The sequence below is a fragment of the Leucoraja erinacea genome, chromosome 24, assembly GCF_028641065.1.
Source record: "Leucoraja erinacea ecotype New England chromosome 24, Leri_hhj_1, whole genome shotgun sequence".
In the NCBI taxonomy this organism is placed as follows: Eukaryota; Metazoa; Chordata; class Chondrichthyes; order Rajiformes; family Rajidae; genus Leucoraja; species Leucoraja erinaceus.
The window spans coordinates 14,587,569-14,599,931 of NC_073400.1; the positions used below are offsets into that span (position 1 = coordinate 14,587,569).

Genomic DNA, 12,363 nt, shown 5'->3' on the forward strand with positions numbered 1-12,363 from the left:
AAGTGTCCCTTGTGCTATGCAACACTTGCTGTGTGCATTGCATTATTATTTCCCTATAATTTGGTGCACTAACCAGGCAGAGAAGCAACATCACTGCCCATGCAATGTTTCCAGGGCATTAGTTCATGTCATAAGACCAGTAGGCCATTCGGCACATCGAGTCAGCACTGCCGTTTAGTCATGGCTGATCTATCTATCCCTTTCAACCCTTCTCCTGCCTTCTTCTGATATCCCTTGACACCCTTAGCAATCAAGAATCTATCAATCTCTGCCTTAAAAAGTATACATTGATGGCCTCCACAGCCATTTACGGCAATTAATTCCACAGATTCACCACCTTCCGACTAAAGAAATCCCTCCTCATCACCATTCTAAAGGTACATCCTTTTATTCTGAGGCTATGGCCTCTAGTCCTGGACTCTCCCACTAGTGGAAACATCCTCTCCATATCCATTTTATCCAGGCCTTTCACTGTTTAGTAAGTTTCAGTGAGGTCTCCCCTCGTCTTTAACTTCAGGGAGTACAGGCCCAGTGCCGTTAAACACTCATCATTTGTTAACTCAATCATTCCTGGGATCATTCTCGTAAACCTCCTCTGGACCTTCTCCAACAACAGCACATCTCTCCTCAGATATTGAGCCCAAAACTGCTCACAGTACCCCGAAAGCGGTCTGACCAATGACTTCTGATAAATCTAATAAATGCCTTCAGATAAATATCTAGGTAACAGAGAATGTAAGTCACACTTGAGGAACCTCATTGAAACTTATCGAATAGTGAAAGACCTGTATAGTGTGGATGTGGAGAGGATGTTTCCATTAGTGGGAGAGTCTAGAACCAGAGGACACAGCCTCAGAATACAAGGACGTACCTATAGTAAGGAGATGAGCAGGAAATTCTTTAGATGGATCTGTGGAATTCATTGCCACAGATGGCTGTGGAGGCCCAGTCATTGGGTATTATTTGGGTGGATATTGACAGATACTTTATTGGTAAGGGTGTCAAGGGTTATGGGGAGAAGGCAGGAGAAAGGGGTTGAGCGGGAAAAATCAGCCATGACTGCCTGGCGGAGTTGACTCAATGGACCAAATGGCCTATTTCTGCTCCCATGACATGAACTTAATGTTGTCGAACGCTCTGGAACAGGATGATGGTAGAGCAAAATCTGAATCTGGTTATGTACTTTAGACAACAGGGAAGATTGTTCTGGGTCTTGGAGCAAAGAGTAGGAGTAAACGGGTCCTTTTCACAATGGCAGGCAGTGACTAGTGGGGTACCCCAAGGCTCAGTACTGGGACCCCAGCTATTTACAATATATATTAATGATCTGGATGAGGGAATTGAAGGCAATATCTCCAAGTTTGCGGATGACACTAAGCTGGGGGGCAGTGTTAGCTGTGAGGAGGATGCTAGGAGACTGCAGGGTGACTTGGATAGGCTGGGTGAGTGGGCAAATGTTTGGCAGATGCAGTATAATGTGGATAAATGTGAGGTTATCCATTTTGGTGGCAAAAACAGGAAAGCAGACTATTATCTAAATGGTGGCCGATTGGGAAAGGGGGAGATGCAGCGAGACCTGCGTGTCATGGTACACCAGTCATTGAAGGTAGGCATGCAGGTGCAGCAGGCAGTAAAGAAAGCGAATGGTATGTTAGCTTTCATTGCAAAAGGATTTGAGTATAGGAGCAGAGAGGTTCTACTGCAGTTGTACAGGGTCTTGGTGAGACCACACCTGGAGTATTGCGTACAGTTTTGGTCTCCAAATCTGAGGAAGGACATTATTGCCATAGAGGGAGTGCAGAGACGGTTCACCAGACTGATTCCTGGGATGTCAGGACTGTCTTATGAAGAAAGACTGGATAGACTTGGTTTATACTCTCTAGAATTTAGAAGATTGAGAGGGGATCTTATAGAAACTTACAAAATTCTTAAGGGGTTGGACAGGCTAGATGCAGGAAGATTGTTCCCGATGTTAGGGAAGTCCAGGACAAGGGGTCACAGCTTAAGGATAAAGGGGAAATCCTTTAAAACCGAGATGAGAAGAACTTTTTTCCACGCAGAGAGTGGTGAATCTCTGGAACTCTCTGCCACAGAGGGTAGTTGAGGCCAGTTCATTGGCAATATTTAAGAGGGAGTTAGATGTGGCCCTTGTGGCTAAGGGGATCAGGGGGTATGGAGAGAAGGCAGGTACGGGATACTGAGTTGGATGATCAGCCATGATCATATTGAATGGCGGTGCAGGCTCGAAGGTCCGAATGGCCTACTCCTGCACCTAATTTCTATGTTTCTATGTTAATGCAATCTCCGGGGAAAGGGGGAAATTGGAAAATTGGGAAAAACTGAAGTCATCCCGATTCCTGATTTTTCTATCAAGAAATCCACCATTAGGATTCTCCAATGCTGGCCAATCTTTCAGATTTATAATTATCACCATTAATTGAAATAATTGCACCCATTGTTATCTGTCAGATGCAGCGTAAAGACTTGCAGAAATAGTGGGTACTTACTTTTTCTGCAGACTGAGCAGTCCCAAAAAATATTGGAATGAAGGCCAACCAGACAATGCAGGTGGTATACATGGTAAATCCAATGGGCTTGGCCTCATTGAAGGTCTCTGGAACCCCTCTGGTTTTGATGGCATACACGGTACAGGTGACCATGAGGAGCATGCTATATCCAAGTAAACAGATGAGGGAGAGATCGGAAATATCGCACTTGAGGATCCCACGAGCAAACTGCGGATTGGCAGTCTTTTGGTCGTCGTAGTCGATGTAGGAGTGGGGAGGGTCGGCAATGAACCAGATGCACACTCCCAGCAGTTGGACGGAGGTAAAGCTGAAAGTTATCATGAGCTGCGAGGCTGGACTAATAAACCTGGGGGCACTGACCGACTTCTTGCCTTGCTCGAATATCCGATATATCCTGTTGGTCTTGGTGAGCAGAGCCGCGTAGCTGATACTCATTCCCAGCCCAAGGAAGATGCGCCGCATGGAGCAGACGATCACGTCGGGCTCTGCTATCATCAGGAAGGTAATAGCGTAACAGAGGAAAATCCCGGTCAGAAGCACATAACTCAATTCCCGTCCGGATGCCTTGACTATGGGTGTGTCGTTGTAGCGTATGAAGGTCACGACGACAAACAGTGTGGCGATGATCCCAATAATTGCAAAAAATACAGGCGCAACGGCCCAGGGGGAGTACCATTCCAGTTTCACTATAGGAATTGGATGGCATTCTGTGTGGTTCTCATTGGGTCTCATGTCAAAGTGGCAGACCTTACAATTGTACTTATCCACCTGGTATTGGTATCCATCACACAGTTCACAGTGCCAGCAACAAGGAATGCCCTTCACAATCTTCTTTCTCTCGCCTGGTTTACACGGGAGGCTGCAAATTGACACCGGGATTCGTCGGGAACTGGAGGGCCATTTCATTGCACTAGTCTGAAACGGGACAAAAAAAGCCATTTATTCAATCCATTTGTGACCATATTGTAAATATAGTTTAGTTCAGTTTATTTTATTGTCACGAGTAACGAGGCACAGTGAAAAGCTTTTGCTGCGTGTTAACCAGTCAGCGGAAAGACAATACATAATTACAATCGACCCATTGTACAATCCACAGTGTATAGATACATGCCGATGGGAGTAACGTTTAGTGCAAGCCGATCAAAGATAGTTCAAGGCTCTCCTATGAGATAGATAGTGGTTCAGGACTGCTCCCTAGTTGTGCTAACTGTCCCTGAATCTGGGCATGTGCGTTTGCACACTTCTATACCTTTTGCTCAATGTGAGAGGGGAGAAGAAGGAGCGGCAAGGTTGCGGCTCGTCCTTGATTTGCATAAAGCTTTAAATTTTAGATTTACTTCTTCTGCTTATTTGTTTTGTCCTGTGTTCTCTATCACATGTGTTTTAGCTGTGTTGTCATGCGATTAAAATTGAAGTATTTCTCAATATTTCTGCTTTTCCAGATCTTGCATAAGTTTAATGTTGTCTCCCTTATTTTTGTATTCTATAGCCAGTAAATCTCAAACACTGTTCACATGTGCTTGTTTTACAGTAAAGCAACTCTGCTTCGAAACCAGATTATTGTGCCAATAGCAATAATTTTAATGTATCTTTAATATCATGAATTCAGTAAACAATGAGAGACAATATTTAGCTTTTTAGTTTTTGAGATGCAGCTTTGAGCCAAGTCCTTCAGACCACTGAGTTCATGCCGACCATCGATCACCCGATCGCCCACGTTCTATGTTACGTCACTTTCTCATCCACGCCATACACGCCAGGGGCAATTTTGCAGCGGGCAATTAACCTACAAACTCGCACTTCTTAGGGATGTGGGAGGAAACCGGAACACACGGAGGAAACCCATGTGGTCACACGGAGAACGGGCAAACTCCACACTGCCAGCAACTGAGATCCGGATCAAACCTGGGTGTCTGACACTGTGAGGCAGCAGCTCTACCAGCTGTGCCACTGTGCCCGAGTGGCATATGGAAGTTAAAATTTTAGAAATTGGAAACCTCTCCTCTCAACGTCAGTCATCTTGTTATGGAAACACAGGGGAAAATTGTTTGGCCACTATCCTCACAAAGTTCTTACCTATGGATCCTGAAGTTACAAAGAAATCACAACCTTCTTGCTAACCCAGTCATTAATGCTTTGTAGTGTGGTGAACACCATTTGAAAAAAAGTTGCAAATTGATACTTGTTTTTAGTCCTGTGCCTGACATACTGTTGTGACATATCAGTTATTACAGTTCGACATATAACACATTGTTACAGATGCCAAGCAGTTTTACAAGAAAAACTTAAGTACCTGTCTTTAACATGGAACCTGAACATGCCAGTGAATCTAACTTCATGGAGTCATACAGCACGGAAACAGGCCTTTTGGCCCAACTTGCTCATGATGACCAAGATACCCCATCTACACTTGACCCATCTCCCTGCCTCTGGCCCATATCCCTCTAACCCTTTCCAATCCATGTACCTGATCAAATGTATTTTAAATGTTGTCATAATATTTGCCTCAACTTCCTTCTCTGGCAGCTGTTCCATATACTCACTCACTCAGTGCAAAAAGGTGGCCCCTCAGGTTTGTATTAAATCCTTCACCTCTCACCTTAAACCTATGTTCCCTGGTTCTTGATTCCCCTACTCTGGGTAAAATCCACGCTACTTATTCGCCTCATTATCTTGAGGTGATCTTGTACACCTCTACAAGATCTCTGATCCTCCAAAGAATAAATTCCTAGCCTGCCTCATCTCTCCCTGTAGCTCAGGCCCGCAGGTCATAACAACATCTTCGTAATTTTGCTTTGCACCCTTCCCAGCTGAACAACATCTTTCCCACAGCAAAATGATCAAAACTGAACACAATATTCCAAATGTGGTAAAGAGCTGTAATTACCCGGAATTAACCAATGCTCTGACGAGAGATTGTGCAGTAAAGTTTCTGCTTCCAGCATGTTATGGCAGTTACCATGCACTTGCTGGCCAGAAATGTACAGCACTGCACACAGTACAGAAACACTCTCTTGCAGCCTTAAACAAAATTGACCAGACGTCGAGACCTTGTTTCGATCCCGAATACGGATGCTGGCTGTATGGAGTTTGCATGATCTCCCTGTGATCCGTGTGGGTTTTCTCCGGGTGCTCAGGTGTACTCCCACACTTCAAAGACGTACGGGTTTGTAAGTTAATTGGTTTTGATATAATTGTAAATTGTCCCACGTGTGTGTTGGATAATGTTAGCATTTGGGGATTACTGTTTGGCGCGGACTCAGTAGGTCTAGACATAAAATAACTTTTTTATAAACGAGGGCCATCTGACTGGCCGCTGATAGTTTTGCACTTATATTGAACCTTTCACTGCCAGCGACACAGCTTACTCGACTGACTCTCAGCAACACAGTTGTTTATCTGTTGTAGATAACAGACGGATATGTCCCCATCTGCAGCTTGGAATGGCCCAGACTGTTGCCTTTGGTCTTGTATGATTTATGATTGTGCTTATGTATAGTATAGTTTTACTGGATTGTCTGCAACACAAAATAATTCCTTGTACCTAGGTACACACGACAATGAAGTCCTATTGAACGTCAATAGGGCCTGTTTCTATACTGTATGACTCTGTGATTCTACGACCAAGGAACGGTAATTGCGATCAGACACAATTACATTCAGATGAATATATACATATATAACCATATAACAATTACAGCACGGAAACAGGCCATCTCGACCCTTCTAGTCCGTGCCGAACACATATTCTCCCCTAGTCCCATATACCTGCGCTCAGACCATACCCTCCATTCCCTTCCCATCCATATAACTATCCAATTTATTTTTAAATGATAAAAACGAACCTGCCTCCACCACCTTCACTGGAAGCTCATTCCACACAGCCACCACTCTCTGAGTAAAGAAGATCCCCACATGTTACCCCTAAACTTCAGTCCCTTAATTCTCAAGTCATGTCCCCTTGTTTGAATCTTCCCTACTCTCAGTGGGAAAAGCTTTTCCACGTCAACTCTGTCTATCCCTCTCATCATTTTAAAAACCTCTATCAAGTCCCCCCTTAACCTTCTGCACTCCAAAGAATAAAGCCCTAACTTGTTCAACCTTTCTCTGTAACTTAGTTGCTGAAACCCAGGCAACATTCTAGTAAATCTCTTCTGTACTCTCTCTATTTTGTTGACATCCTTCCTATAATTAGGCGACCAAAATTGTACACCATACTCCAGAATTGGCCTCACCAATGCCTTGTACAATTTTAACATTACAACCCAACTTCTATACATCAGGAAACAAAACAGTAAACTAGATGACCTAATCTCCAAACTGGATGTTGACTTAAATGTAGGGTATCGGTAAGGCTCAGACATCATCCCTTCAGCTGGCTGATCATTTGGCAGGGCTCATTGCCAGTGCTGAGGGAGTTTTGTACAGCACCTGGTCTGTTAATGCAGCACTGCCTTTAAACATAATGTGCATCTGCCCCTCTGGCACTGCACTACAGAAAAATTGGACGGATAGCATTCAATTTCCACAGGCAGCCTCCTTATCTACTGCCAGAACCCCAACAAAGGAGCAGTGGAATCCCCGGAGAAACGGCTGGAAAAACATTTTCTGAATTAAAGAAAATTCACAACTCCTGTAATATTTTAATACATTCTAATACTGAGAAGAGTATGGTGATCACTAATGTGGACCTCTGATTCTATTGCTCCTGCCCTTGGCAGTAGATAAGGTACCTATTGTAATCAAAGACATAAAATGCTGGCGGAACTCAGCAGGTCAGCCAGCATTTCTGGAGAGCATGGATAGGTGACATTTTGGATCAGGACCCTTTTTCAGACTGATCCTTCTTCTGCTGTAGGGTCACAATACAAAACCTCACCTATCCATCTTCTCCGGAGATGCTGCCTGACCCGTTGCATTACTCCAGCACTATGCGTCTTTTTTATGGAAACAATGCATCTGCTGTTCCTTGTTTTTACTTGTTGTAATTAGCCAAGAGCTAGAATCATGAATATCAATCAGGGACCAATGTAGTCAATTGGACCCCAATGACACACTCTAACTAGAAACTAGGAACCGCAGATGCTGGTTTATGAAAAAAATACAAAGTGCTGGAGAAACTCAGTGGTTCAGGCTGTCTCATTTTAAATATGCACATTGCTTCTCTGGTTCTGCAATCAGTCACAGAACAGGCTTCGAAACACTATAGGAATTCATAACTACACAACAAAAAACTTTACACTGCAATACATTCTCTTCTCCATCCAGCAGCCACGATCTATTCCCGTAGCAGATGTACTACAAATCCAGATTAATGGACTCTATAATCTAGTTCACAGCATAGTTAATTTTGACTATAAAAATTAACTTAGTATCAAAGCGTATTTGCTACTAAGCAAATCACATTATTTTTGATGTATACCATGTCAACTCGGCTGCACACAGCTTGTCAACAGTGCAGTGAAAATAGTTGTGATATATAAAGCAATACGGAGTGAGATGGTCATCAGAATTAATTTACATTGAGGAGTACAGGAACAGTTATATATGACATGGCGAGGCCGCATTTAGAGTATTGTGTTCAGTTCTGGGCACCATGTTATAGAAAAGATGTGGTCAAGTTGGAAAGCGTACAGAGAAGATTTATGAGGATGTTGCCAGGACTCGAGGGTCTGGGGTGCTATAGTGAGAGGTTGAGCAGGCTAGGACTTTATTCCTTGGAGTACAAGAGGATGCGGGATAATCTTAGAGAGGTGCATAAAATCATGAGAGGAATAGATCAGGTAAACGCATAGTCTCTTCCCCAGAATAGGGGGATCGAGAGCAAGATAGGTTTAAGGTGAAGGGGAAAAGGGTTTATAGGAATCAGAGGCATAGCTTTTTCACACAAAAGGTGGTGAATGTATGGAACGAGCTGCCAGGGGAAGTAGTTGAGGCAGGGACTATTGCAACATTTAAGAAACAATTAGACAGGAACACGGATAGGATAGATTTCGAGAAATATGGGCCAAATGCGGGCACGTGGGACTCGTGTAGATGGGACATGTTGGTCGGTGTGGGCAAGTTGGGCTGTAGGGCCTGTTTCCACACTGTATGACTATTACTCTCTCTATGATTCTATGTTGAAGACCTTTTTGTAATCCATTGCCGACTCACTGGTCAGCATGGACTCGGCAGGCCAAATGGACTGATTCCACACTGCATCTCTAAACAATCTAATCTAATCCATCCTGACACTGCTGAATAATACTGTGTTTCATTAAGTGACCTGTTGGGATCTAAAACATGTTGAATTCCAGCATTTTAACAACAATAGGAGTGGCATTAGCTGGTCTGTAATCTTTTGTTTTCTACCGATTTTATTACATAACATTTATTAACTTCCTATTCACATTGGATTTGTTCCAAAATTTTACTGCACCGCTTAGACATTTTATATAAATTTCTTGTTAATATTTCCCTATGATCTTTCTTTATACCCCTGCATTGTTTTTGCTTATTTCTTACTGATCAATAATATTGTTCCAGTTCTTAAGTTGATCAATTTTGGAACCATGATAAGTTTTTTTTTAATCTTGTGCTATCTTTAATCTCATCCCTTTATCCTTGGATAGTTTTTCCCTTGTTTATATATTTCTGGATGAAATTCACATTTCAAAACATTGCTAGATGCTCATTAACGAGTAAATCTTTCAATCTTTTTCCACACGACCAATATTCCCCTCATGCTATTATTGGCTTTACTATTCAAAATTTAAGTTTACAACTCAATCTCAGTCTCCAAAACAGCTTGTAAATTTCTATCAAAAAAGACACAAAGTGCTGAAGTAACAGCAGATCATGTAGCATCTCTGGAGAACAGAGGGAGGCGATGTTTTGGGAAAGGACGTACCTTTAGAAAGGAGATGAGGAGGAATTTCTTTGGTCAGAGGGTGGTGAATCTGTGGAATTAATTGCCACAGACGGCTGTGGAGGCCAAGTGAATAGATATGTTTAAGGTGGAAAGTGACAGATTCTTGATTAGTAAGGATGCTAGGGGTAATGGGGAGAAGGCAGGAGAATGGGGTTGAGAGGGAAAGATAGATCTGCCATGATTGAATGGTGGAGTAGATGATGGGCTAAATGGCCTAATTCTGCTCCTAGAACTTAGCCATGTTCTCCAGAGATGCCTCCTGCCCTGCTGACCTATTCCAGCACTTTGTGCCTTTTTTTGGTAAACTTGCTACTGCAGTTCTTTGTGTCTCCATAAATTTCAATAATGTATGTGTTCACCATTCTCCAGAGGATGCCCTTGCCAACTTGATTTGGCCATTCTTTAGTTTAGTTTAGAGATACAGCGTGGAAACATGCTCTTCGGCTCACTGAATCCGTGCTGACCAGCGATTCCTGTGCACCAGCATTATTCTACACTCTAGGGACAATGCACAATCTTTACCAAAGCCAATTAACCTACACACATGTATGCCTTTGAAGTGTGGGAGGAAACCGGAGCACCCGGTGAAAACCTATGCGGTCATAAGAAGAACGTACAAACATAGGAAGAACGTACGTATACGGACAGCATCTGTAGTCAGGATCGAAAATGGGTCTTTGGCATTGTAATGCCCCTGTCCCATTTAGGAAACCTGAACGGAAACCTCTGGGGACTTTACGCCCCACCCAAGGTTTCCGTGCGGTTCCCGGAGGTTTTTGTCAGTCTCCCCACCTGCTTCCACTACCTGCAACCTCCGGCAACCACCTGCAACCTTCGGGAACCGCACGGAAACCTTGGGTGGGGCGCAAAGTCTCCAGAGGTTTCCGTTCAGGTTTCCTAAGTGGGACAGGGGCATAAGGCAGAACCTCTGCTGTTGTGTCACTGTGCTGCCCCAGATATAGGAACAGAATTTGGCCACAGCCGATTGAGTCTATTCTGCCATTCAATCATGGCTGATTTATTTTCCCCTCTCAACCCCATTCTCCTGCCTGTTCCCCATAACTCTTGATGCCCGTTCAAATCAAAAAAAGTGATTTGGCTCTGGACTTATTTCTTGATTAATTCTTAATTTCCTCCACAGATGCTACCTGACCCACTGAGTTCCTCCAGCAATTTAGGACATTTAGGACTGAGATGAGGAAAAATATTTTCACCCAGAGAGATTTGAATCTGTGGAATTCTCTTCCACAGAAGGCAGTGGAGGCCAATTCACTGGATGTTTTCAAGAGAAAGATAGATATAGGTCTTAGGGCTAAAGCAATCAAGGGATATTGGGAGAAAGCAGGAACAGGGTACTTATTTTGGATGATCAGCCATGATCATGTTGAATGGCAGTGCTGGCTCGAAGGGCCAATTGGTCTACTCCTGCACCTAGTTTCTATGTTTCTATGTTCATTTGTGTTTTGCTCCAAGCTTACGTTACACAAAATGCAGACACTCAATGCACATGTTAATGATGGAGATTTCATGTTCTCGATCTGAGAACACACCAATGAAGCATATTTGGGACACAACATATTGTAACCAAAACATCATACAAACACACAGATGTTGCTGTGAAAGCTAGTCCAAGCCCTCTAATTAAAATTCAAGAGATGCTTATTATTTGAGTGTTATCTGATGTTATTTTTATTCCAATGTTTATTCCCGTTTGGAACATTTGCAATTTGATTCATAGTTTTTTTATGCAGTTGACATGTCATTGACAAGCTCATTTGTTTCATTCCCAATTTATATTTGCTTATCCTTTAAGGTTTTGCCTCATTTTAATCTAATTCTTCAAACAGTCATATGCTGAGAGAATGGAGCGACTGTCATATGCTGAGAGAATGGAGTGGCTGGGCTTATACATTCTGGAGTTTAGAAGGATGAGAGGATATCTCATTGAAACATTTAATGTAAAAATAAGGTACATACTTTAATTGTTTGCTTTATAAAACGCCTGGGGCTGCGAGAGGTTGCGAAATCAGAGAGTAATTTTTTTAAAACTATTATAACTATATTATCGAGGGAATACCTTTTGCGAGGGCTTGCAGCGATTTTTCGTTAATGATTTACTTCTGAAAACTATAATATTGTTAAGGGTTTGGACACTCTAGAGGCAGGAAACATGTTCCCTGTTGTGGGAGTCCAGAACCAGGGGCCACAGTTTAATGAAAAGGAGTAAGCCATTTAGAACGGAGACGAGGAAACACTTTTTCTCACTTTTTGAGTTTGTGGAATTCTCTGCCTCAGAGGGCGGTGGAGGCAGGTTCTCTGGATGCTTTCAAGAGAGAGCTAGATAGGGCTCTTAAAAATAGCGGAGTCAGGGGATATGAGGAGAAGGCAGGAACGGGGTACTGATGGGGGATGATCAGCCATGATCACATTAAATGGCGGTGCTGGCTTGAAGGGCCCAATGGACTACTCCTGCACCCTATTGTCTATTGTCCAACATGTCAGGGGCGACATGGTGGTGCAGCGGTAGAGCTGCTGCCTTACAGCACTAGACACCCAGGTTCAATTCTGACTGTGGGTGGTGTCTGCACAGAGTTTGTATATTCTCCCCAAGACCGAGTGGATTTTCTCCAGGTTTTCTGGTTTCCTCCCACACTCCAAAGATGTACAGGATTGTAGGTTAATTGGCTTTGGTTAAAAATTGTAAATTGTCCCTACTGTGTAGGAGGATAGAGCTAATGTACAGGGATCGCTTGTCAGCGCGGGCCTGGTGGGCCAGAGGGCCTGTTTCCGCGCTGTATCCCAGAACTAAACTAAACTAAACAATCATATAATTTGACCTTTGTTGTCTCCTGAAATGTGAGCACATGGAATTCTTAATGTATCATTTCTGATTTAGCTTCAAGCAGAGTACATCGCCATGTC

General features: G+C 43.1%; 1 protein-coding gene across 2 annotated transcripts in view; it reads right to left on the minus strand.

Moving 5' to 3' along the window:
* Positions 1-12,363, minus strand: part of LOC129708663 (metabotropic glutamate receptor 4-like) — a 780,176-nt gene that overhangs the window by 216,553 nt on the left and 551,260 nt on the right. For both annotated transcript variants that reach the window (XM_055654562.1, XM_055654563.1), the window contains one exon: positions 2,508-3,443. In XM_055654562.1, the coding sequence (XP_055510537.1) occupies positions 2,508-3,443 (936 nt within the window). The remainder of the gene's footprint in view (positions 1-2,507; positions 3,444-12,363) is intronic.